General features: G+C 43.2%; 1 protein-coding gene across 5 annotated transcripts in view; it reads left to right on the top strand.

The window, feature by feature from the left end:
- The window catches only part of LOC125644821 (sodium channel protein type 2 subunit alpha), a 128,706-nt gene that overhangs the window by 42,916 nt on the left and 58,153 nt on the right, over positions 1-27,637 (top strand). For all 5 annotated transcript variants that reach the window (XM_075117908.1, XM_075117905.1, XM_075117906.1 and 2 more), the window contains 9 exons: positions 1-219; positions 3,661-3,724; positions 4,381-4,522; positions 5,303-5,509; positions 7,033-7,326; positions 8,722-9,069; positions 10,148-10,280; positions 14,620-14,858; positions 16,375-16,548. The exon at positions 1-219 is cut by the window's left edge and continues 54 nt beyond it. In XM_075117908.1, the coding sequence (XP_074974009.1) occupies positions 1-219; positions 3,661-3,724; positions 4,381-4,522; positions 5,303-5,509; positions 7,033-7,326; positions 8,722-9,069; positions 10,148-10,280; positions 14,620-14,858; positions 16,375-16,548 (1,820 nt within the window). The remainder of the gene's footprint in view (positions 220-3,660; positions 3,725-4,380; positions 4,523-5,302; positions 5,510-7,032; positions 7,327-8,721; positions 9,070-10,147; positions 10,281-14,619; positions 14,859-16,374; positions 16,549-27,637) is intronic.

Here is a 27,637-nt window from a genome sequence, read left to right on the forward strand (position 1 = left end):
TAATGATCCTGACTGTGTTTTGTCTGAGTGTATTTGCACTAATAGGGCTGCAGCTGTTCATGGGCAACTTGAGGCACAAATGCTTGCAGTGGCCTCCAGACAATTCTACTTTCGAAATAAATGTTATTTCCTACTTTAATAGCACAATAGGCGAAAATGGATCATTTGTTAATACAACAGTGAGCACATTTAATTGGGAGGAGTACATCGAGGATAGAAGTAAGAATTTATAATATGATTCATTACATTGTTTTGTCTGAAAGATTTAAAAACAGATAGAAAAGCCTGGTGCTATTGTCTTTTTATTAAGATTAAAGTGGTATAACCAGATTTAAAGATATAAATAGTCAAAGGTCTGGTAGTTCTAGTACAACTAAGGAAGGCATTATGTATAGATAAATAATCAGTCTCACTGTGGATTAAAATGTCTCATCAATAAATCATCATATTATCTCCGCATGTTATAATTTCCCTTAAAAAAATTCTTAAAGGTGGCTTGGATGGAGTACAACTAATCCTCCAGCTGAGTCTTGATCTGGAGGAATAAACCTGAACTTGAATATTACACAGCTGTTCATTTATTTCTAATCTGTGAATAAATCAGTGCCTAACACTTTCATATCCTTAATATCCTATCATTTGGACAATAATTTAAAGGAAGGTACAGGAACCAGTGCAGCATTTGCACTGTCTCAGACAGGCAGCTGGTTAAAGACACAAACTGTTACATTAATAAAAAAATTAATAAAAATAATAAGAATCAGTCTAGAACAATTCTGAAAGTCTTTGTCATGCTTTGAGATGGTGAGCTGTATTTCCTTTGTCCTAATCTACACCATTACTGTCAAGGTGTCAGCTCCTTTTCTGATTGTTAATTATCTATTTTATTATACTTACAGTCATGTTTAGTAATTTAAGCTATATTGTCATTAGATCTTGTCTTATAGACTTAACCCCTATTACTATAGTATCTCCCACTCACTATCTTGTAATATATTTATCCTCTCAGCACCCCATCTTTACTATTGTCTCCATTTTACAGATGGGGAACTGAGCCACAAGACTAGGGGCCAGATTTTTAAAGGTATTTAGGTGCCTAACGATGCAGATAGGCACCTAGTGGGGTTTTCAAAAGCACCTAAGTCCCATTGACTTTTTAGAAATTCACACTAGGTACCTAAATATCTTTAAATAGAGGACCTAAGTTTATACAGGAAGTCGGTCATAGAGCAGAGAATTGATTCTAAGTTTCCTGATTCCCAGGCTAGTGCCCTAACTACTGCACCATCCTTCCTCTCTAAATATAGTTATTAGAAGATCCCTTACAGTGGGACTGCAGTTTTTCTTTAAGACATCTGGGGCATAAGGTCTGTGGATTGTCTGTCAATATTTATATTAGATTCTCTACTGTGTCCAGCTTATGCTGGTTGCAGTAGTGTAGAGATATCGTTAAGGAGCTGGTTACAGTTCTTTAAGTCTCTGGTTGGATGTGGCCCAGCTGGCAATGGTCCATAAGGGTAAGTCTACACTGCATTTTAAAACGTGCAGCAGCAAATCTCAGAGCCCACGTCTACAGACTTGGCTCACACTATGGCACAAAAACATTGTGGCTTGGGCTGGAGCTCCAGCTCTGAAACCCACCCCATCCCCTGGCTTCAGAACCTGAGCTCCAGCCCAAATCCAAACATCTGTGCAACAGTTTTTAACACCATAGCCTTATTCCAAGTCTGTAGACCTGGTCCCGAAGACTCACTGCAGTGAGTTTTAAAACAGAATAGACATAAGGGACTGTCTGCTTTCTGGTGATAACCAGCAAACATCTCACTCTCACCCCTCCCTGCTGTGACGTGCCACTTGAACCAAGAGTTGTGCTAATTCTGCCAGTGCTACACCTATTAGAGATTCCCCATTCCAGGGGGAATCCCTACAGGGTAGATCGGGTAAATTGCTATTCCATTTGCACCCCTTGAGTGGCACAAAGGAAACTGGGGGCAAGAATCTGCCTTAGGGATTTTAAGAATTCTGTCCCTTCCATTACACTTCAGCTTATTCTCATTGTTAGCCAATATGTTTAAATTGTCAATCACTGCTATTAAAATGGTAATTAAGCTAGAGTTCAGATTCTCTAAGCCCATCATACATTTTCATGGTCTGCATTTCCCAGACATTTACTCATCTTCATAAGTAAAATGAGTTGTCTTTTATGAATCAAAGCTATTCTTACTGCCATTGGCATTTTAAGATTAGTCATTCCTCTGGCCCAATATGTTGCATGTGGGATATCATCTGATTTTGTAACAGAAAGCTTTGTGTCTATACCTGAAGGCCAGTTTTCCTCTTAGCATAGTTTTATTCTGCTAAAGGCATAGTCTCTATTCCTTCATGGGTAATTTACTGTGAGACAAAAGGTAAAAAAAAATGACCAGTTACATCTATTAGTATGAAGCACGCCAGAAATGCAATTTTACCCCTGAATGCCCACAAAGAATAGATATTTTTGTTTTTCCTTACAGATATGAGTATTCTCTGTTCCCCTTACTCCTGTCAGCCTTTAGACCAAAAACAGATATTGGGATATATTGTTTGGGAGATACCAAAGAAGAAAAGTCTGCTAATTCCAAATAGTATTCCAATCTCTTTTGCTTCCATTGGAATTTTCAGCAAATAGTTCTTCATCTTGATGATAGAATTTGGATTTTCCCTTAATATTGGGCTGAATTATGCAACCCTTACTCACCCCGATGAGCACTTATTTTTAAAATTATCCTAAATATGACAATGAGGCTGCTTGGTTGAGTAAGTGCTTGTCAGTATGAGTAAGGGTTGCACAATCTAGCCCTTTGCTCATGTGCGGTTTCACCAATTTATAGCTTTAAAGGGCTGAATTTTGAACACCTTTGTGGCTATCTAAAAATCATCTCAGTACTTTTATTTACTTTGGGATTTAACTTGATTATGTTTGTTATTCAATAGTGAAACTTTAAGTGCAATAGAACATGGATCCATGTACATCACCAGAGAATTCGGCTTAATAATCCTCTCTCATACACACTCACACAGCTTGGTGGTCTCCCTCCACTTCTCAAAATCGAGGTGTAATAGCAGCATGCTGTACTGAGTTCTCATGTTACTAAGATTTAATTACTTTGACAAATTGCAGTGTAGTAGTTGAATAAAGTATCCTATGAAATATCATAAATAATTAACATCAAAACATATGGACAAATACATTTTGTTAATTCAGCGTACTTGTAATTTTTTCATGGTATTTGTTCAGTTATTTGCAAATGTATAAATTTGGTAATCCACAGAGGGCCTTCCAATCATTTGTATGGCTTAACAAGATTCTACTGTACTGTTGCTTTGCTGATTCTCTAAAGAAATGCATCTTCTAGATGTGTTAGAAAATCTTTTGTTTGTCAAAAACATTATTTTTGCTTCCTTCCATAGTTCTAAAATTATAAGATATTTCTCCTGAAATTATGTTTGTGGTTTCCATGTTATGGTTACATTAATTTCCTTTCAAACACAAAAGTTTATATTATTTTGTACGATTAAATTTAGATTTAAATGGTTTCTTTATGTGGTGATTAAACACATTTTCTCAGTAAATTCACCACACTTCCCCCCTATCCCCACCCCCTTTCTCTTTTTAAACAGGTCATTTTTACTTTTTGGAAGGACAAAATGATGCTCTGCTGTGTGGCAATAGCTCAGATGCAGGGTAAGAAATGTTTCATTATATTTTATTGTCTTTTATGAAAACATTTATATGTACAAGTGTAACTTAGGAAAACTCAAGCGGACAACCCACTGCAGTGTCTTCCACAGTGTATTATTTCAAATCAACAAAGTTTCTGGAGTATGATACTGGATTTCTGAGTATCAGCATCAACATGACTTGAATTTGCAATGTTCCTATATAAGTGTGTCAGGCTAGCCTCTTTCCCTAAAAGTAGGCATTCAAATACTTTGAGCATAAACATTTGCTGCCATCTGGCTGATTAGTTCCCTTATTATCAGCCATGCCAGTGGACACTCTTTTGCAATTTCACAGGGGATGTGCTGACAGCTGACAAGCTTGTGAGAATCAAGAGCGTGAATGGGAAGGATAGCATATTATACATTTTATCATTAAAGCGTTGATGTGTTCTTAGAAAATAACATACTTTTTTTCTTTTCTAATTTGTTTTATCTTAGTTAACCTTACAGCATCCTTTATTGGATTGTTTTGTGGAGTAAAATTTTAGCTGATAATAATTTCATCTTGAGTAAGTGACTGAATGTTGGCAACTCATATCCTGAACATTTCTGTGATGTACAGTAGTGTGTAATGATTTGGAGTATCTATTTAAAATAGCATTTCTTTTTCTTTTATAGTCAATGTCCAGAAGGATATATATGTGTAAAAGCTGGTAGAAACCCCAACTATGGCTACACGAGCTTTGACACATTCAGCTGGGCGTTTTTGTCACTCTTTCGACTGATGACTCAGGACTTTTGGGAGAATCTTTATCAGCTGGTGAGGATCCACTAAAATAAACACTATTACTACTACTGCAACTACAACATAGCGTTTACACAGTGCTTTACATCCACATATCTCTGAGAATGCTTGGGGCAGGAACTGTCTTTGTGTTTTGTGTTTCTCTACTACCTAGCACAATGGGGTCCTGGTGGATGACTGAGGCTCTTAGGTTATACTTCAGTATACATAAATAATAAGAATAATTGTGAATAATCAAGAATAACTGTATTAAGGTGGGTAAATGAACCCAGATTGGTAACATATCTTGCATAAACACAATCAGTGAATACCAGAGTCATGTTTGGCTCCGAGTCCAGTGTTCTGTATGTTACTAGACCCCACTTCCTCCTTAAGGGGCACATCTTGCCTCTAACCTCCTTGGGTGTGGAAGGATAAGGTGTGACCGTGGCCCTTCTACTATGTAGATCTACAGGATAAAACCCCATTTTAGGGGGAGAGCTGTGGCAGCTGACACTACTACAGTCTCTAGTTTGTAGTAGAAGTTGTGAAGCAGCTGAGCTGCAGAATCTTATTTACCTTGAACCCAGTAGAGATTCTTCTGCAAGGCCCATTTAACTCTAGTTTTGCACTTGTGAGCAGAATATGACCCACAATATTTTTACATGGAAAAACTATATGAATTATCAAAAACCAGTTGTGTCGACACAACAGCTCTTATTATACTAGAATTGTGCATTAATAAATTATAATGTATAGAGACTATGTAGTAACTTTAAAAAAATGATAAAGCTATTTATTTCTTTTTTTCCCCAGACACTACGTGCTGCTGGCAAAACATACATGATATTTTTTGTTCTGGTAATTTTCCTGGGTTCTTTCTATCTGATTAACTTGATCCTGGCTGTTGTTGCTATGGCCTATGAAGAACAGAATCAAGCAACCATGGAAGAAGCAGAGCAGAAGGAGGCAGAATTTCAGCAGATGCTTGAACAGTTGAAAAAACAACAAGAAGAAGCTCAGGTACCTTTGTAATCTAAAATTCCTCCTTTAGTGCAAGATTGTGCTCTGGTCCTTTTCAGCCACACAGGAGAATAAACCCCGCCCCCCTTCACAGTAGTAAATTACTTCCCCCACACAAACACAGCCCCCGAACAAGGGTGAGAAATAAAGAAATGATGACTCTGCTCTACTCCTTACTCAGGCCTAAATGATCAGTTTAGTCTGTTGATTAGTAAGAAATCTGGTAAAGAACACTGAGCTGAGACACTGGCGATTGAAGTCTCAGGTGGAGATGTGAAAAAAACACAGGTGCTGCTACATGAATTATTTACAGCTAAATAACTTTTCATTACATTTCTTGAATGTAACTTAGGACAGGTACTTTGCTGTGAAAATGGCAAGACTGAGCAGAAAATTACAATAGAGATTCAGGCTGAAAGAAAACTTACATATTTTGTGGGCAGTGCTCCCCACTAGAGTAGTGTTGCATCACTTGGAAACAGACTGAAAAAAAAGCACACATTTTACATGGTGAGAGTAATTAGCCATTGGAACAATTTAGCAGGGGTCATATTGGATTCTCCATCACTGACAATTTTAAAATCGAGACTGGATGTCTTGATTCAAGAAATTATTTTGGGGAGGTTCTATGCCTGTGTTATATAGGAGGTCAGACTAGATGATCACAGTGGTCTCTTCTAGCCTTAGAATTCATGAACCTTTGGGTCCTACTTTGAAGCCTCTTTCCTCTTTTTGAAACCCCTCACACTTCCTAATGCACTAGTTGGTTGACTGGACAGTGGCTAATTAAAGGTGGAGTTGATCTGTATCTTCCTGGTAAGTGTCTGGCTAAAGACCAGCTGACCTGTGCCTTCTAGCAACATCTGGTGCTGACTTCAGCCTTAAAAAAAACATTATTTAGTCAAATTCTCTACAAATGTTAGAGACTATAAGCAGTACCATGGCTATTGCCGAACATAGTTTAACTCAATTCTATGAAGACCACTGACTGGAATGATGTCACTGGACATAGCTAGTCCATTAAGGAGTTGGAAACTATCCATATATGCATAGGATCCAGCAAAGGTGGTTTAAGGAAATGTTATCTCCTGTTACTGCGGATTTTTTTTCTCTTATATTTTCTTTTCTCTACATTCTTTCTTTGACTACATTCCCTGAACTTTGTATAGTTTGTCTGCTGGTTAAGATTCATTGCACAAATGCTATATTGTTCCCTCTTCTTTAATCCAACAAAGACATGATTGTTCACCTGTTGCTCCAGTGATGCAGTTTTCTTCTGGACTGTTCTACTCCCTGTCAGGTTCAGGGCAAGAATATAGGGCCATTTTTGGTCTGGATTGCAGTGGACTGGTGAATTATTGTTCCTTGCACATTGACAAAAAGGTGGTTTGTGCAATATGCTGTGCTTTATGAAGTGGGTTCAGTGCTTCGCTTACACAAACATCACATTCACTCACTTTAAAAAAATTAATTTAAAAATGTTAGTGTACATTTTAATTGTGTGTAATTTTGTGACACAACAGGCAGCAGCAGCAGCTGCAGTAGCAGCTGATTCAAGAGAGTTCAGCGGAGTAGGTGGGGTAGGAGGATTCTCTGAAAGTTCTTCTGAAGCATCGAAGTTGAGTTCAAAGAGTGCTAAAGAGAGAAGGAACAGAAGGAAGAAGAGAAAACAGAAGGAACAGTCTGAAGGAGAGGAGAAAGATGAGGAAGATTTTCACAAATCTGAATCAGAAGATAGCATCAGAAGGAAAGGTTTCCGATTCTCCATTGAAGGGAACAGGCTGACATATGAAAAGAGGTTCTCTTCTCCACATCAGGTACAGTGGTATTATCCATTAAACTGTGTCTTTATTGCATCATCATCGGTTTGTCATGAGAGTGCAGTAATGGTAAGGACACAAGGTGAACATCCTTATTCATGCAGAAGGTGTCACAGGATCTTTAATATAATTTCAAATGGTCAGGACTTTTTGTTAAACGCTTGCAGTGAAATATGAAGCTGTTAGAATTAGAGAGATTTTGTTTTTCATTGCAAATTAAAAAAATGAACCCACCTGAAGGAAAAATGTGCCACTTCTCACGTTTCTTTCATGAAAATGGGCCCATATACTTGTGAAAATGAGTGCATTCAGTGTGAATAGTGGTTTCAAGATTTTGCATGTTCATAATCTGAAATATCACATTTGCAATGACAAAGCAGCCATTTAATGAACTTCACAAAAAAATAAATTTGAGGGACACAGAGTCACTGCACATGGCAAAAATTTTCATGTGAAATTTTTCATGTGAAAGTGTTCATTAGTTTCAAGATCTTGGTTTTATGTCTCAAAAAAGATCACAGTGCCAATAGCAAAAGTGCCACTTGCTTCTCTCCTGTGGCATTGGCACAGTGGTGACTAAGAGAGAAGAGTGCCATCTACAGAATCCACAGCACACTTCCTTCAGCAGCTGTCTTTTCTGCAGAGGTCTTGGATCCCAACACTGACCCAGCTCAAACATGTTTAGTATGTGAGATCACATAGGATAATCACACAAGGTTGTATCACTCCAGCAGTATAGCCTATGTCTCCACTTACAGCGTTATGTAGAGTACAGACATCGCATGCTCCCCAGCACAGGTATAAATAGCAATGTAGATGATGAGGTATTGCTTAGATGAATAGAGTCAAGACATGCCAGATCTTTACGGTATATACTCTACGTACAAACAAAAAAACCGCTGAGAACTGCTTGCAGGATTGGGGCCTAAATGAATAATATCTAGGGAAAATATTTACATTTTTTAAACTAGCTCATATTTGTTTGCTGTCTGTCAGTACAAAGTAGGGCCCAAAACATTTGCATAAAAAATTATTTAGCCAAGCATACAGACCAACACAAAGCAGGAATAAATAAGAGTCTAGCTTCAGTTTTATTAATTTATGAACCACATGCAATAAAATATGCAGAGAGTTAGAGGAAGCAATTTCATTAAACAGCATCTTTTACTATAATTAAACTGATTGATTTTATTTTTCTAAGTGGCAAAGTAACTATGGCAGTGGAAATCACTTGTGTGCTCTTTCCTATTAATTTTACTCCCAAGCCACCTAAAAGCGTGTGTGTAATAGTCTCTTTCTTTGTCTATGACATAAATCTTTAGAACATATTAACTTTGTATTTATTTTTTAAGAATTTTCAGCTAATAATTATATAATTTTCTTTTCGTACAGTCTTTGCTGAGCATTCGTGGCTCCCTGTTTTCCCCAAGGCGCAGCAGCAGAACGAGTCTTTTCAGCTTCAGAGGTCGAGCAAAGGATGTAGGATCAGAAAATGACTTTGCTGATGATGAACATAGCACTTTTGAAGACAATGAGAGTAGAAGAGGTTCTCTCTTTGTTCCACATAGACATGGTGAACGGCGCAACAGTAACATCAGTCAGGCCAGTAGGTCATCCAGAATGGTACCAGCGCTTCCAGCAAATGGCAAGATGCACAGCACTGTAGATTGCAATGGAGTGGTTTCTTTAGTTGGTGGACCTCCGGCTCTCACGTCACCTACTGGACAGCTTCTCCCGGAGGTGATCATTGCCAGCAGTAGCTGTTTTATGAATTTAAGGAAGTTTCTAATAGTTCAGGCAAGGTGGCCTCTTCTTACTACACAGGCCTGTGTTTCTACAAAATGAAATCACTTGGGAATGATTTTTTGGTTGGTCAAACTGAGATTTGTCTTGCAATCTCTAATTAAATACCTGAAAATACTTGTTAATACACTAGGAATTAACAAGATAAAATAGTAAATAATGTAATATGCAAAATGTATGGCTTTATTATATATCCAGGCAGTCAGTACATTTCCCCCGAAGATTTAATTGGGAAATTCTGCATTCCTATATCAGATGGATGTCAAAAATTACAAAAATGATAAATGGGTTATATATAATTAATGGAATAAAGTAAATCATGGTATAACTCCCGTTAACTCTACATACCCCTGTCAATAGAATACTGTGTTTAACTTGAATGGGTTGTGATAGCACTACTCTTAGTCAATTCAGGATTCTTACAGGTTAATTTTTTGTATAAATTTCAGTGTGATTAGACATTTCTTGTCCTTTGATTTTGGTTTGAAAATTTAGATATAAGCTTACTGTATAGATATTCAGTCTAAATGAAGAAGCAACCCAAGAAAATGCACATTCCCCATTTGTGCACACAGCTGCCTGTCCACGTAGGCTGTGCGAATACAGATTTATGAAAAGATATGCCATATATTTAGAAAGATATTTATAATAAAGCTCACTGCCAAGTTCTGTGGATCTTTTTTCAAATTTTCAAATAGTTAAATCCAATGTGAGAAAGACGTTCAAATTGAATTTCTGGGCCCAGAATCAGCAAAGTATATAAGCACATGCCTAACTTTAAGCACACAAGTAGTCCCATTGAAGTCCATGTGGCTATTCACATGCTTAAAGTTAGGCTTGTGCTTAAATTTTTAACTGAATTGGGACCTAAATGAAATCAGTATACAGGGGATATGAACCTACATGTCCCTCATTTTCCTAGAAACTCACTATATTTTTACAGAATCCATACAGTGTTTGCTTATTAAATCAACACACATGGTGATAGTCTATTTTATCAGCATTTTATTTTCAGGGTACCACAACAGAAACAGAATTAAGAAAGAGACGAACAAGTTCTTACCACGTTTCTATGGATTTCCTGTCAGAGCCCAGTGCAAGACAAAGAGCAATGAGTATAGCCAGCATACTCACAAACACAATGGAAGGTATGTAGCATGGTATGTCTGATATGACTGAGTATAAATAGTATAAATAGCTGGACAGAGAAAAACTCTGTTCCCCTGGATGTGTATATGGGAAGGGATGGTCTTGTGGCTAAAGCAGAGTATGGTGAGTTAGGAGACTAGGCTTCTACTCCTGGCTCTGTTTGGCTTAGCTATGTCAGTCAGGGCATGAAGAGGTGTGATCCATGACTGACATAATTGTGCTGGCAGATGTCTTTAGTGTAGATGAAGCTATACTGGCAAAGCTGGTGACTGGTATAGCTTGTTTTGCTCATGGTATTGGTTGTATTATATCAGTACAAAGTGTCCACATCAGGAGTGTATTGACATTATAGTATACCATTTTTCCTGGACCAGTAGGGTGCTCTTGGTATAGACATGGCCTAGGGCTGTGTTAATGCTAGATTTTTTACATAAAATTTCCCACCATTACTCTCACAAATGCAATTCAACTGGAAGGCAGCCACTGGTGTTCTAGCTGCCAAATAACCCAACCCTGCTCAGATCAGATCTATTTTCACTGCCTACACTAATATTCCCACCATTTCTACCTCTTGTGGAGTTGCAGTGATAATATCACCAGCTGGTCCTTAGAACTTCTTGCCTTCAGGAGCAGAAGCTGTCTTTTCTGCAGAGGTCTTGGATCGCAACACTGAATCAGCTCAAACATGCTTCATATATGAGATCAGATTGGATAACAACACAAGGTCGTATCACTACAACAATATAGGCTATGTCTAGACTTACAGCACTATGTAGAGTACAGACACCGCATGCTTCCCAGTACAGGTATAAATAGCAGTGTCAATGATGAGGCATTGCTTAGATGAGTAGAGTCAAGACATGCCAGAACTTTATGGTATATACTCTACATACTATCTACATGCCCCAAAGGTGCCTCTCACCATCTACACTGCTATTTAGCAGTGTAGTGTCCCTCTACCTCCCTTCTGCCAGACCCTTTCATTGTCATGTGAAGCTACACACTGAACTGTGTTCACAGCCTTCTTTTCACTGCAGCAGTTAGTTACATGTACCCTACAAGCTGCCATAAGTGTAGACAAGGCCATGGTGTTTCTAATTAAATCATAATAAAGGATGACCATATGTAATCATTCAAGTCGAGAGGAGTATTCATATGAATAATTACACACATGCTTGAATGGTTTTAGGATTGGAGCTTAATTAGAGATCTGATTCTGAAAAGACTCACGCATATGAGTAAATTTACTCACATGAGTAGCCCCATCAAGGATTTTGTTTCCTTCCACAGTGAACCCACTTTAGATAATAAACAATAAACAAAAAATTAACTGCTTCATAGCTAAAGGTCAAGTTGTAGGTCTTTTGTAGGCTTGTTTTAATTGTTTTTGTTACCACCTTGAGCCTCTTGGCCCTTCACCTTGGGTAGCAGTGCAAAATAGCATCTGAAAATGAGAAGATTGTAACTAAAACAAAACAACCCCATCACCCCTCTTACTGTAGAGTGCAAAAGCACATGTCTCTCATGCACCTCAAGATCACAAGGGTGAAGAAAAGGTTTTATGTGCCAAGAGGACAAGGTTAAGGGCATATTTATGTCCTAGAGACAAACAGGCAAGAGTTCCACAGGCACAGATGCCAATAGCAACTGGGTTCCCTTGGTTCCACCCAAAGGAATACTATCAAACAAGCAGATGAGGTGCCCACTCATACTGTCAGTGACGATCACCAGATTCTTCTACTCCTGTCACAGTAATACTAGTAGAAGTGATTAGGGAGGTCCCCACCCTCAGCCGTGACAGCCATTGGGTACAAAATAAAAGAGCAACAGCGGCTAAGTGACCCTGTCTCTGACTCTCATGTGCAAATAAAACACCTCCAAAATTATTTAATTAGTTTGACTTCTATGGGGAAACTGTCATGTATCCTTCTCTTTTACTCTTGTACTCTGATGCTTCTGTCCATTTCTGTTGGGATAATTGGTGGATAACAAAGGCAGTGATGGGGTTTAATGGTTCCTTACAGTCTGGGTCCTGAGTCTCTCTAATTCGGACATTGATAGGGCCAATCTAGCTATTAGATATGCAAAACAGTCTCATAAACCTGAGAGAAAAGCTCACGCAATAAATGAGGGCATGTGCTACATCCCATCCCCAGGTAAGTTCTATACTGTGTCAGAAGGTGATTGAAGTACTAGATATAGAAACCAAGGAAGAAGATTTGAATCACCTGCAGGCAGCATTTCCCCTAGAAGTTACAGAAGGAAGTGGGGAACTGATGAATTTGCGTATTACCCTATGTGTTCTTCATGGAAAAAAAATTTGCATATTACCCTATATGTTTTTCATGGAAAAAAAGATGATGAGAATTCCAGAATATTTGATATTGTCAGAATTTAATAGAACTCATTGGAGAGATGCTTTCTTTTTTTCCAAACCCATCATAGACAAGAAAGTGTATGGCATAACATGAACATGTGAAAGGCAGTGAAAATACACTATACAAGTTCAGAACAAATTCATAGATTCAGGATTATCCACACTGCACTTTGTTATTATTAATTATTTATATTTATTATTATTATTTGTAGTAGTAAATGACACTCCCTGCACCAAAATGCCTACAATCTATAAATTGCCTTCCCTACTCAGTACAATAGAAGAAGGTGATAAGGTCCCAGTGTTCAGGTTGGATTACAAACTGTCTATTCAAGGCACACAAGAAGCAGAATGTGGTAGAAACATACAAATTGCCATATAGTCCCATATCCTTGTTTTTTTAAGATCTTGCTAAACTCCTTACCTCAACTAGATCAGGAGTTTAACTGCCATATGAGGAGAGATTAATAAGTCTGAGACTTTTCAGCTTGGAAAAGAGATGACTAAGGGGGAGATATGATATAGGTCTATAAAATCATGACTGGTGTCGAGAAAAGTAAATGAGGAAGTGTTATTTACTCCTTCTTATAACACAAGAACTAGGGGCCACCAAATGAAATGAATAGGCAGCAGGTTTAAAACAAACAAAAGTATTTCTTCACACAACACACAGTCAACCTGTGGAACTCCTTGCCAGAGGATGTTGTGAAGGCCAAGACTATAACTAACAGGGTTCAAAAAAGAACTAGATAAGTTCATGGAGGATAGGTCCATCAATGACTATTAGCCAGGATGGGCAGGGATGGTGTCCCCAGCCTCTGTTTGCCAGAAGCTGGGAATGGGCGACAGGGGATGGTTCACTTGACGATGAACTGTTCTGTTCATTTTCTCTGGGTCACCTGACATTGGCCATTTTTGGAAGACAGGATACTGGGCTCGATGGACCTTTGGCCTGACCCAGTATGGCTGCTGTTATGTTCTCACTTCCAGAAGTTGTTGTTGTTATGTCTCTTATATATAGGACTTACAAACATATCTTTTGAGAGAGAGAGAGAAAATAATTAATGCTTACCTGTTTTGTTTTTCTTCTAAACATAATGCCTGGCTATCCTAACCCACCCTGGAATCACTGTCTAGAATCGCAGGTCTAAGAAGGAAATGTATATAATTAAGTTGAAACATATTTGGTTCTACAGCACAAGAGGATTACTGTTTAGATTATTAACCAGCTCTTTCAGTGTTTCTCCAGCTGATGTAAGCCATTCTCAGAAGGAGCTAGTAGGTGGGCCCTGCTAGAACCTATTGTAAATCACCTTGAATTACATGTGTTTTCTGTGGCAGCGGACCGAACCCCATGCACAGATTTTCAAGGTGTACTGTTTCTGAAGAAATAAATGTACAAATAGGGTTCACTTTTTTTTCCAGTGGTAAATGATAATAAATTCCATCTAGTGGGTTTAAGCCTGGAGATGTAAGTCTGATAACTCAGGCCAAAATGGGCATGACCCAGAGTTTTGTGCTCCTGGACCATAATTCAGTGTTAGGAGTCATCTGGCATTTTGTTTGGAACAAGAATATCAAATTATTAAGTCCCATGGGCAAGATGTAATTTGAACTATACTACTCTTCCACATACACCAGGATTCTGCTATGCTATCGTTTGAATTAAAGCTGTGTTTTGCTTCCTATTTAGATTCTGGTTTGTGAATGGCTATTTTATTAATTGAATAGTTAGGATTCTTTTAACACCCGTTTTAGAATTTATTGGTCCAAATTCCTCTTTTTAATTATTTAACTTTTGCTGTGGCTGGACATCAGTCTGGGTCGCAAGGGCTCTGTTTCATCATGCCATTTCTGTCACCTAAACATTGAGAAGAATGCTTAGGCCTTAAAACAAAACCCACTTGATACATATAATAAAGAGCTGTCTTTTTGAATTTGTTTTACACTTTTCCCTCTAGAACTTGAAGAATCCAGGCAGAAATGCCCACCATGCTGGTATAAATTTGCTAACACATGCTTGATCTGGGATTGCTGCACTCCATGGTTAAGAGTAAAACATATTGTAAATTTGATTGTGATGGATCCATTTGTCGATCTTGCTATTACTATCTGCATTGTTTTAAACACATTGTTTATGGCCATGGAGCATTATCCAATGACGGAACAGTTTAGTCACGTGCTTTCAGTAGGAAATCTGGTAAGTCTTTCATAATGTATTATGTGACATACAAATACATTTCTCTTGAAAAGAATTATTGAGTGTCCTTACACATCTTAGAAAGATATTTTGTACAGTCTATGATATGCTCACGGGCAGCTCTGTTTAACTATGCATGTTTAAGATACACTGTTTGTCTTTTCTTTCATGCGATGTTTGTAAGAGACCTCAAAAGCATATCTCCAGTTTTGCCTATACAGACTGCTAATAAAAAAGTTTAATTAATTCCCCTTCAAAAAAATTCTCCTCGGTGTAGAACAAATAAGGAGCAGACACCAGAAGTCCTGTAAAATTATCTGATATTTTGAATGGCTCTCTGAATTGTCATTGATCTCATTTACAGAAAGGCATGCTCTCAGAAATGGTAATCAGAGTGACAGAATACAGAGGATCACTCTTGTCGATAAATTGCAATGTGGTTACAAAATACACACCCTATGCCTTATTTGTGAGGTACTTCCTTGTTCAATAGAACCCAGATTTGGGGTCAGAATGTGCCTGGGTGGGTGAGGAAGGGCAGAAGAAACTACCCCCATCTTGTACTCTCCTACACTAGAGGCAGACACAATTCAAAGGGACAGTTATGATCATCTCTGACCACCTATATAACACAGCCAGGGTATTTCAGCCAGTGATTCCTGCATCTAGTGCAATAACTTGTAGCTGAATTAGATCTTTTTGAAAGACAATCAGTCTTGATTTAAAGACCCCATAGGTAAGCTGTTTCACCATATTTCTAGTTTGAATTTTTCTACATTCACCTTCTAGCCGTTGGATCTTGTCACATCTTTGTCTGCTTGGTTACAGAGCCCTTTACTATCAGATAATTATAGACCATGACTGAGTTGCAGTTGCAGTCCTTGTACTCTTCTAAGTATAGAAACTGCTTTCTGCTAACTCTTCCTGATGAGCTAGCAACCCCAAAGGATGGAACAGGAAGAGGGCCATGGTTCTGACCCCTGTGCACTGGGACAGCAATATGTACAGATGCACAGGGGAGAACATAGTCCAATCAAGAAGATGGTACCGTGGGTTGATAGTGCCTTCTGGAGATCATTCAGGAGAAAGGTTGCTCCATACCATCCTCCATATAGTCTATGTCAAAATGGAAAAATCTGGTCTCAAATAAGTTTAGCCTTATCTCAAGAAATTGAGCAAAGATGGCATTTGAGAAGGAAGGAACAACTAGAATGGGTTCTTTGTCACAATCTCCATACATGCTTATTAGCAGTTTGAAGAGAAGACCTATTTCCCTTCTTTGCTTGTTACCATTTAGCAATTAAATGTTGTGAGGCATATTTTAGCTACACTTCTGACTTTGATTGCTAAATCAGTGCACAGAAATATTTAGAATCTATGTAGATTTATCATAGAAAGCCCTTCTATTCTGGTAAGAGTCACCGGATACATATAACTTGTTAAAAATTGTCACTATTATTTTTATCTAAAATGTTCTTCAATATTATTTGTGTAACAGATTATCTTTTACCTTTAGGTCTTTACTGGCATCTTCACAGCAGAAATGTTTCTCAAGATAGTTGCCATGGATCCTTATTATTATTTCCAAGAAGGCTGGAATATTTTTGATGGTTTTATTGTGAGCCTTAGTTTAATGGAGCTTGGTCTTGCAAATGTGGAAGGATTATCTGTTCTCAGATCATTCAGATTGGTAAGTACACTAGTAAATGCAGGCTTTTACATTATATATTTACTTTATACACACAAGTATACTGCTTCATTTTTAATTTTCTCTTTGCATATTATAAAGCTGGTGTACATGAATTTTCTCCAAAGGGAGTATTCTACAGTGGATCCTCATTACCAAGTCAAAAGTTCATTGCCTAATTTTTTAAAGGCTGCTAAATTGCCTAGCGACTAGTTGCATGCATCTACTGTAGGTTGTGCATCTTCGTCACAATGCATTAGTAGTCTGACTTTCTTCTTTGAGTGATTGTCCACACAGATTCCACTCTTGGTGTGTGAGATTGGAATCTTTTTAATATCAGTGTTTGCTGGGGCTGCACATGTGCCCTGAGTGCCCTCTCACTCCCCAGAGCTGAAGGCATAAAGGGTGGGGCAGCCACAACCACATTCCATTCCTTCTTATCACCGATGCCTCCGAAATGGAACCTTATAGTATCTGTGAGACAGAACCCTGTAGTATCTGCATTCCTTGCTCTTAGTGTGTAGCTAGCTTAGTTCTCGTACAGTTTGTGAAGTTTATTGTTAGTTTTAGCTTAGTATTGGTAAGTTTTCTTTGCCAGTTGGCTTAGTTGTGTTCTGTATAAGAACATTTTCCCAGTAAAGACCCCCTATTCCTGGGTTCTCCTCCCCCATAGATTAGCCAAAATGAGGAAAAGGACAAATATAGTGGGCATAATTACTCCACAGAAAGTCATCAGCTCTGGCCATTTCATCCTCCTCCTCAGATTAGGCAGTTAATCTTCCATCCACTGCTTCAATGAATGAGCTAATGCAGGGGTGGCCAACCTGTGGCTCCGGAGCCACATGCAGCTCTTCAGAAGTTAATATGCAGCTCCTAGTATAGGCACCAACTTCGGGGCTGGAGCTACAGGGACCAACTTCCAATGTGCCAGGGGGTGCTCACTGCTCAACCCCTGGGTCTGCCACAGGCCCTGCCCCCCCTCCACCCATTCCTGCCCCCCTCCCCTGAGCCTGCCGTGCCCTCACTACTCCCACCTCCTCCCCAGAGCCTCCTGCATGCTACAAAACAGCTGATCAGGAGGTGCGGGGAGGGAGGAGGAGGCACTGATCGTCGGGGCTGCCAGTGAGTGGGAGGCTCTACGAGCAGTGTGAGGGGAGCTGATGCGGGGCTGCTGACGTATTACTGTGGCTCTCTGGCAATGTAAATTGGTAAATTTTGGCTCCTTCTCAGGCTCAGGTTGGCCACCCCTGAGTTAAAGGCTTTCCAGGACTTGTTAAAATAATGGCAGAGATGCTAGATTCTTCCTGGATGCCATCCAAAAGAAATAACATAAGCAGCTGGATAGCCCGCAATGGAGTAACTAACCATATTCTTAGAATCATAGAATCATAGAATATCAGGGTTGGAAGGGACCTCAGGAGGTCATCTAGTCCAACCCCCTGCTCAAAGCAGGACCGATACCTGACTAAATCATCCCAGCCAGGGCTTTGTCAAGCCTGACCTTAAAAACTTCTAGGGAAGGAGATTCCACGACCTCCCTAGGTAACGCATTCCAGTGTTTCACCACCCTCTTAGTGAAAAAGTTGTTCCTAATATCCAACCTAAACCTCCCCCACTGCAACTTGAGACCATTACTCCTCCTTCTGTCATCTGCTACCACTGAGAATAGTCTAGAGCCATCCTCTTTGGAACCCCCTTTCAGGTAGTTGAAAGCAGCTATCAAATCCCCCCCTCATTCTTCTCTTCTGAAGACTAAACATCCCCAGTTCCCTCAGCCTCTCCTCATAACTCATGTGTTCCAGTCCCCTAATCATTTTTGTTGCCCTCCGCTGGACTCTTTCCAATTTTTCCACATCCTTCTTGTAGTGTGGGGCCCAAAACTGGACACAGTACTCCAGATGAGGCCTCACCAATGTCGAATAGAGGGGAACGATCACGTCCCTCAATCTGGTGGCAATGCCCCTACTTATACATCCCAAAATGCCATTGGCCTTCTTGGCAACAAGGGCACACTGTTGACTCATATCCAGCTTCTCGTCCACTGTAACCCCTAGGTCCTTTTCTGCAGAACTGCTGCTGAGCCATTCAGTCCCTAGTCTGTAGCGGTGCATGGGATTCTTCTGTCCTAAGTGCAGGACTCTGCACTTGTCCTTGTTGAACCTCATCAGATTTCTTTTGGCCCAATCCTCCAATTTGTCTAGGTCCCTCTGCATCCTATCCCTACCCTCCAGCGTATCTACCACTCCTCCCAGTTTAGTGTCATCTGCAAACTTGCTGAGGGTGCAATCCACACCATCCTCCAGATCATTTATGAAGATATTGAACAAAACCGGCCCCAGGACCAACCCCTGGGGCACTCCACTTGATACTGGCTGCCAACTAGACATGGAGCCATTGATCACTACCCGTTGAGCCCGACAATCTAGCTAGCTTTCTATCCACCTTATAGTCCATTCATCCAGCCCATACTTCTTTAACTTGCTAGCAAGAATACTGTGGGAGACAGTGTCAAAAGCTTTGCTAAAGTCAAGGAACAACACGTCCACTGCTTTCCCTTCATCCACAGAGCCAGTTATATTGTCATAGAAGGCAATTAGATTAGTCAGGCATGACTTGCCCTTGGTGAATCCACGCTGACTGTTCCTGATGACTTTCCTCTCCTCTAAGTGCTTCAGAATTGATTCCTTGAGGACCTGCTCCATGATTTTTCCAGGGACTGAGGTGAGGCTGACTGTCCTGTAGTTCCCAGGATCCTCCTTCTTCCCTTTTTTAAAGATGGGCACTACATTAGCCTTTTTCCAGTCATCTGGGACCTCCCCCGATCGCCATGAGTTTTCAAAGATAATGGCCAATGGCTCTGCAATCACATCCGCCAACTCCTTTAGCACTTTCGGATGCAATGCATCCGGCCCCATGGACTTGTGCTCGTCCAGCTTTTCTAAATAGTCCCGAACCACTTCTTTCTCCACAGAGGGCTGGTCACCTTCTCCCCATGCTGTGCTGTCCAGTGCAGTAGTCTGGGAGCTGACCTTGTTCGTGAAGACAGAGGCAAAAAAAGCATTGAGTACATTAGCTTTTTCCACATCCTCTGTCACTAGGTTGCCTCCCTCATTCAGTAAGGGGCCCACACTTTCCTTGACTTTCTTCTTGTTGCTAACATACCTTCTTGTTACTCTTAACATCTCTTGCTAGCTGCAACTCCAGGTGTGATTTGGACTTCCTGATTTCACTCCTGCAAGCCCGAGCAATGTTTTTATACTCCCCCCGGTCATTTGTCCAATCTTCCACTTCTTGTAAACTTCTTTTTTCTATTTAAGAGCAGCAAGGATTTCACTGTTAAGCCAAGCTGGTCGCCTGCCATATTTACTATTCTTTCTACACATTGGGATGGTTTGTCCCTGTAACCTCAATAAGGATTCTTTAAAATACAGCCAGCTCTCCTGGACTCCTTTCCCCCTCATGTTATTCTCCCAGGGGATCTTGCCCATCAGTTCCCTGAGGGAGTCAAAGTCTGCTTTTCTGAAGTCCAGGGTTCTTAATAATGGACTACTCAAACCATCCACCTTGATCTGAAATACCCTCATCTCCTTAATCACAGTGACACTGAAAAGGGCAGACAGGAGATACCAGGCATCTGCTAAAGGGTTTGAATATTTCCATTAATACCCTCCCAGTATACTTGTAGTACATCCCTTGAGAGGTCAAAGCAGCAGGGAAGGTGTTAGACGCACTGGGGCCCAGGGCAGAAACTAAGGAGTGGACCCCCACCCTGTCTCACCTGTTCATACACTGGATTTCTGCAATGTTTCTAAAGCCAAAGCCCCGATGCCAAGGGCTGAAGCCCAAGCCCCCCAGTGCCAGGCCCCTGTGACATGGGGCCCCAGGCAATTGCCCTGCTTCCTACCCCCTAACGCCAGCCTTGCAAAGCTGTAAGGCTAGACCAATCTACCCCTCAGAAGAAAAGACATGAAGGACTTAGATTTCTGTGGGTGGACCCCCTCAGATGAGGGTGTCAAATTTTCAGACACCTCTCTCTGCATATCAATTTCTGTTACAGGATAGACTTTCCAATTTAATGAACAGACTTCCATGCCTAATCACAGAGGGTCAGCCCAGGGCACCGTGCTGGAAGTATCAGCATGGGAAGACCTCCACAAGTTAGAGGTTCAGGAGCACCTGGTGCTACTAAGGGCATCATCCTCTTCCTCCCCGGACGAGGCAGTAGCGGGTTCATCTGCCACATTTCTGGCTATGGACAATAGAGCCCACCAAGAGCTACTCAGAAGGTTAGCACAAAATCTGGGCCTCCAGGCGGGGGAGATGTCAAAAGAAGTGGATCCCATGGTGGACATCCTGACGCTCAGGGGTCCTTTAAGGGTGGCCTTACCCTTGAACAAGATCATCCAGAATATCACAAACTCCCACCTATGGCAAACTCCCACCTCGGCCAAGGGGTGGAAAGGAAGTACTTTGTACCGTCCAAGGGGTACAAATACCTATTCACGCACCCTCAGCCAGGCCCGCTGGTTGTGGCAGTGGCAAACACAAAAGAAAGACCAGGGCAACTGGGTCCTACATCCAAATTTAACGAGTCAAAAAAGCTGGACCTCTTCGGCCATAAGGTCCACCGGGGGGCTACATCTTCGGATTGCCAGTCAACAAGCAGTCCTCAGCCGCTGTAATTTTAACTCTGGGAACACTTTGTCCAAGTTTAAGGAGTTACTCCCAGCTGACTCGCTCTGACTTTGGAGCCATCCTCGAGGAGGGCAAGGCTATTGCAAGGACCTCCTTGCAAGCTGCATTAGACTCAGCAGACTCGGTGACCCTAATGATGTCCACCGCTATAGCCATGCAAAGGAGATCGTGGCTGCAAGTTTTGGACCTTCCACATGAGGTCCAACAAACGATTCAGGACTTGCCCGTCGATGGGTTGGGTCTGTTTGCAGAGCAAATGGACTCCAGGCTTCACAGTCTCAAAGACTCAAGAGCAATATTAAAATCCCTGGGGCTCCATATGCCAGCCCCACAAAGAAAGCATTTTAAGCCTCAGCTCCCGCCATGCTTCTCCCCTCTCAGTTCAGACAAGATTGTAGTAGGAAGCATGGTAGGAGTAATAGGCAAACGCCTCCACAGCCATCTTCCAACCAGGGCCAGAGCTCGGTGAGACAGTCTTCAGTTCCCAAAGAAAACTTTTGAAGGTGCACCCAGGGGCGACACACCAGTCACAATCCCGGATCCTTCTCCCCGTTTTTGAATCGTCTACCCCATTTTTACCAGGCCTGGGCCCAGATCACCTCAGACCAGTGGGTCTTGCACACAGTAGAATTGGGATATTCTCTCCAATTCTGTTCCCTTCCTTCCTCCCACCCCCCTTTCCCGTTCCTCTTCAGGAACCCTTCTCACAACCAACTTCTCATACAGGAAGTGGAAGTGCTCCTAGAAACCAGAGTGGTAGAGGAGGTCCCTCAGGAGTCCTGGAACAAGGGTTTCTATTCCCGATATTTCCTAATCCCAAAAGCCAAAGGTGGGTTACGAGCAGTTGTGGACCTGCAGAACCTCAACAAATTCATGAAAAAGCTGAAGTTCCGCATGATCTCTCTGGCTTTCATTATTCCCACCCTGGATCTGGGGGACTAGTACACCGCCTTCGACTTGAAGGATGCATACTTCCATGTGTCGATTATGCCATCCCACAGGTGGTTCCTCTGCTTCGTGGTCAACAACTCTCATTATCGGTTCACAGTTCTCCCCTTTGGGCTATCAGCGGCTGCTCGGGTGTTCACCAAAGCATGTCCATTGTTGCTGCCTTCCCAAGTACAAGTTTTCCCATACGTAGATGACTGGCTTGTCAAGGGCTGTACCAAAGCCCGGGTGGAACATCATATGAACCTCATACAACAGACTTTCAAAGAGCTCGGACTAATACTGAATGTGCCTAAATCAGCTCTAACCCCTACGCAGAAAATAGAATTAATTGGAGCTCTCTTAGACTCAGGTCAAGCCAGCCTTCCTTCTGGAGTCCCATTTTCTGAGTATGGGCACCATCACAGAGGACCTAAGGCAATACCCTACTACTACGGCCCAAGGTTGCGTAAAGCTGCTCGGTCACATGGCCACTTGTACATATGTAGTACAGCATGCAAGACTTCGGCTTCGGCCTCTGCAGGCCTGGCTGGCCTCAGAGTACAGGCCATCCCGAGACCGCCTAGACAAGTTAGTTACACTTCCTCCTCCAGTTATCGAGTCCCTCCTGTGGTAGCTCAACCCACAAGCGGTGTACACAGCAGTGCCTTTCTCCAGGCCCCAACCCTCAATGTCTCTAGTCACGGATGTGTCGGCAGAGGGATCGGGGTGTGCTCAGGGCAGAGGTGCACTCAGAGTGCACTCAGGAGGACTCAGGGCCTCTGGTCCCAGGCATAACTTTCGCTGCACATCAACGTCTGGGAGCTAAGAGCAGTCCACTTTGCTTGTCAGACGTTCCAGGCCCATCTGGAGGGCAGATGTGTATAGGTTGGGGTGGCCAACCTGTGGCTCCGGAGCCACATGTGGCTCTTCAGAAGTTAATATGTGGCTCCTTGCATAGGTGCTGACTCCAGAGTTGGAGCTACAGCTGCCAACTTTCCACTGCTCAACCCCAGGCACCGCCCCCACTCCACCCTTATCCCAAGGCCCCCACCCCTTCCTGCCCCCTCCCCGAGCCTGCTGCACTCTTGCTCCTCCCCCCTCCATTCCAGAGCCTTCTGTACACTGTGAAACAGCTGATCGCAGCGGGCAGGAGGCACGGGGAGGGAGGGGGAAGTGCTGATTGGCAGGGCTGCTGGCGGGCAGGAGGTCCTGGAGTTGGAGGTGGGGGAGCTGATGGGGGCTGCTGATGTATTACTGTGGCTCTTTGGCAATGTACATTGGTAAATTCTGGCTCCTTCTCAGGCTCAGGTTGGCCACCCCGGTATAGGTGTTGACCAACAACATGACAGTGATGCTCTATATAAACAGACAGCGCGGTGCTCGTGACTCTCCCCTGTGGTGGGAAGCCCTCAAGCTGTGGAATTTCTGCATAGCCCATTCAATACATCTAGAGGAATTGTACCTTCCAGGCTCCCAGAACGAATTGGCCAATCATTTCAGCAGGTCATTTCAAAATCACGAGTGGTCCCTCCGTCCGGATGTTGTGATCAACATCTTTCAACAGTGGAGGTTTCCCTAAATAGATTTGTTTGCAACAAAATATAACAGGAAGTGTCACCAGTTTTGCTCCTTCCTGAATCACAGCCCTGGCTCACTTGCAGATGCTATACTCCTCCCTTGGAAGGGCCATTTACTATACCAGGGGCAGGCAAACTTTTTGGCCTGAGGGCCGCATCGGGTTTCGAAAATTATATGGAGGGCCGGTTAGGGGAGGGGGGCGTGGCCCGGCCCCCACACCCCTGCTTCTCGCTCCCTGACAGCTCCCCCTGCCAGGACTCCTGCCCCATCCAACCCCCCAATTCCCTGATGGCCCCCCCAGGACCCCTGCCCCATCCAACCACCCCTTCTCTCTGTCCCCTGACCGCCCCCAGAACCCCTGCCTCTGGCTACCCCCCTGCCAACCCTTCCAACCCCCCCTTTCCTTCCTTACTGCCCCCCGGGGACCCCTGTCCTATCCAACCACCCCTTCTCCCTGTCCCCTGACTGCCCCTGGAACCTCTGCCCCCCCGCCACCCCATCCAATCCCCCCGCTTCCTGACTGCCCCCCCAGGACCCCTGCCCCCATTCAACCCCCCTGTTCCCCGCCCCCTGACTGCCCTGACCCCTATCCACCCCCCCGACTACTCCCCGAACTCACCTGCCCTCTATCCAACCCACCCTGCTCCCTGCCCCCTTACCGTGCAGCACAGAGCACAGGGTCAGGCCGGGCTCAGCAGCTGCACTGCCCCAGGAGCTTGCAGCCCGCTGCGCCGCCTGGAGCATTGCGCCGGCGGTGCAGTGAGCTGGGGCTGCAAGGGAAGGGGAACAGCGGGGGAGGGGCCAGGGGCGAGCCTCCCGGGCCGGGGGCTCAGGGACCGAGTACAAGGGTCCCACGGGCTGGATGTGGTCCATGGGCCGTAGTTTGCCCACCTCTGTATTATACACATTCCTGCCCTTCCTGCTTGTATACAAGGTCCTGCTGAAGGTCAGAAGGGAGGGAGGGAGCATCAATTATATTAATAGCACCAGCAGGGCCACGCCAGCACTGGTTCACCACGCTTCTAGACTGTCAGTGGACATGCCGATAACCCTGCCCCTGTTCCCGGATTTGATCACACAGGACCATGACCACCTCCAGCATCCCAATCTGCAGTCTCTCTAGCTCGTGGCATGGAAACTCTGTAGCTAAGCCCTTTGGAGCTCACATGCTCAGACCCTGTTAGAGAGGTCCTCCTTGGCAGCGGAAAGCCATCCACCAGGGCCACGTATCTGGCCAAGTGGAAAAGATTCTTCATTTGGGCATTACAAAATGACATACCACCCTTACAGTCATGAATTCCCTTTATCCTGGACTGTTCGCTGCGTTTAAAACAGCAAGGTCTGTCAGTATGGTCAGTAAAGGTGCACCTGGCCACTATCTCAGCCTTCCAACCCAGTTCAATTGGTCACTCTGTTTTTGCAAACCCCATGGTGGGCCACTTCCTCAAAGGCATAGAAAGGCTGTACCCTCAAGGAAGACAGTCAATTCCCCGATGGGATCTCAACCTGGTGCTCTCTAAACCAGTGGTGGGCAAACTTTTTGGCCTGAGGGCCACATCAGGTATGCAAATTGTATGGCAAGCCATGAATGATCAAAAATTTAACAATTCATGTTCAAATAGTGACAGCATAAGTTTCTTTAAACATCAACATTATTAAAATAATTCTGTTGAACAATGCACTGTTAGAAAATTACATTACTGAGCTGTTTGTTGATTTTACCACACAATTTTACTCCTGTCTGAACACAAATTTTATGTTAGCAAAAACTTTTCAATGTACTACGCTACATACTTCATGCAGAGATGAAATAACATCATTCCTGCAGCATCCCTGAAGGGCCCCATTTTCAAAAGAGCTGCGATGGCAATGTGTTTTTTTAAATCAGAAAAGACACACTGCGCCAGGCCCACCCACCTCATCAAGCCCTCAACCCTGCTCCCCAGCTGGAGCGCCAGAGCAGGGCAAGTCCCCTGACCCTGCTCCCCAGCGGGAGCGCTGGGTGGGCAGAGCGGGGAAAGCCCCCAACCCCGCTCCCCAGCCAGAGTGCTGGGCAGGTGGAGTGGGGCTAGCCCCTGACCCCGCTCCTCGGCTGGAGCGCCAGAGTGGGGCAAGCCCCAGACCTCCCTCTCTGGTGGGAGTGCTGGGCAAGCAGAGAGGGGCAATGGAGCTGGAGGGCTGGATTAAAAAGTCTGAGAGGCTAGACGTGGCCCGCGGGCCATAGTTTGCCCACCCCTGCTCTAGACTGATGTGACCTCCTTTCGAGCCCTTAGCAACGTGCTCCCTCCTCTACCTTTCCTGGAAAGCTATAACTTCAGCCAGGAGGATCTCTGAGCTTAAGGCCTTAACTTCGGAGCCTCCATACACAGTATTCTATAAGGACAAGGTGCAGTTGCGACCACGTCCTGCCTTTCTCCCAAATGTAGTTTCGCAATTCCACGTGAACCAGGACATTTTTCTCCCTATGTTCTTTCCTAAGCCTCACACTAGCAACAGGGGATGAATGCTTCACTCCCTGGATGTCAGACGATCATTAGCCTTCTACATTGAAAGAATGACGTCATTCTGGAAATCAATGCAACTCTTCATTGCAGTTGAGGAGCAGATGAAGGGGCTTCCAGTCTTGTCCCAAAGGATCTCTTCTTGGATCACGTCCTGTATTCATGCGCATTACAGCTTGGCAAAGATTCCTGCCTCTACGCTCATGGCACACTCCACAAGGGCACAGGAATCCTCAGCAACGTTCCTGGCACAAGGTCCTATTCAAGCCATCTGCAGGGCAGTGACGTGGTTGTCGATCCACACTTCTACGTCGCACTACGCCATTACACAGCAGGCCAGAGACGATGCAGCATTTGGCAGAGCGGTGCTACAATCAGCGATTCCATGAACTCCGACCCTGCCTCCTGGGTAAGGCTTGGGAGTCACCTATTTGGAATCGACATGAGCAAGCACTTGAAGAAGAAAAAACAGTTACCTAGCTCTCGTAACTGTTGTTCTTTGAGATGTGTTGCTTATGTCTATTTCAAGATCCACCCACCTCCCCTCTGTCAGAATATCTGGCAAGAAGGAACTGAAGAGGCGGCGGGTTGATAGGGACCTATATACACCACCATAAAGGCACAACTTCAGGGGGTTCCACAGCCGATCGAATGGGTATTGCTAGGGAAAAAATCTTCCAACGACTGTGCATGCAGCGCGCACGTTCCTACTTGGAACGGACATGAGCAACACATCTTGAAGAACAACAGTTACAAGAGGTAGGTAATGTTTTTTTCAGATAGCCTCAGACCAGTGGGTCCTTGAGATCATCAGAAAGGTGTATCATGTCCAGTTTCAAGCTGTTCCAATCCCTTTTCCACCCTCCCCATCCCTCTTCAGGGATTCTTCTCACAAAAGACTGTTGAGGCAAGATGTGGATTCCCTCATTCAACTGGGAGTGGTAGAGGAAGTACTCCCAGAATGCAGGGGCAGGGGATTTTATTCTCACTACTTCCTAATCCCAAAGAAGAAAGGGGGTTGGAGACCTATCGTCGGTCTTCATTGCCTCAACACCTTCATCTATTACTTCAAATTCCATATGGTTACACTTGCCTCTGTACTCTCCCCTTGGATCCTATGAACTGATTCGTGGCTCTCAACTTTCAAGAGGCCTCACATCTCAATACAACCAGCTCGCAGGAAGTACCTACGGTTCCTTCAGCATCTTCATGGAACCAGGAATGTTCACCAAAGTTCTAGCTCTAGTGGCCATCTGTAGATAAGACGAGGAATCTGTGTGTATCTCTACTTAGACATATTGTAGGGGGGAAATTTACCCAGCAAGTGACCGACTCACTTTAAAGGACACAAGACCTCTTTGCCATACTGGCATTCAGGATGAATAGAG

The sequence above is a fragment of the Caretta caretta genome, chromosome 11, assembly GCF_965140235.1.
Source record: "Caretta caretta isolate rCarCar2 chromosome 11, rCarCar1.hap1, whole genome shotgun sequence".
Lineage (NCBI taxonomy): Eukaryota > Metazoa > Chordata > Testudines > Cheloniidae > Caretta > Caretta caretta.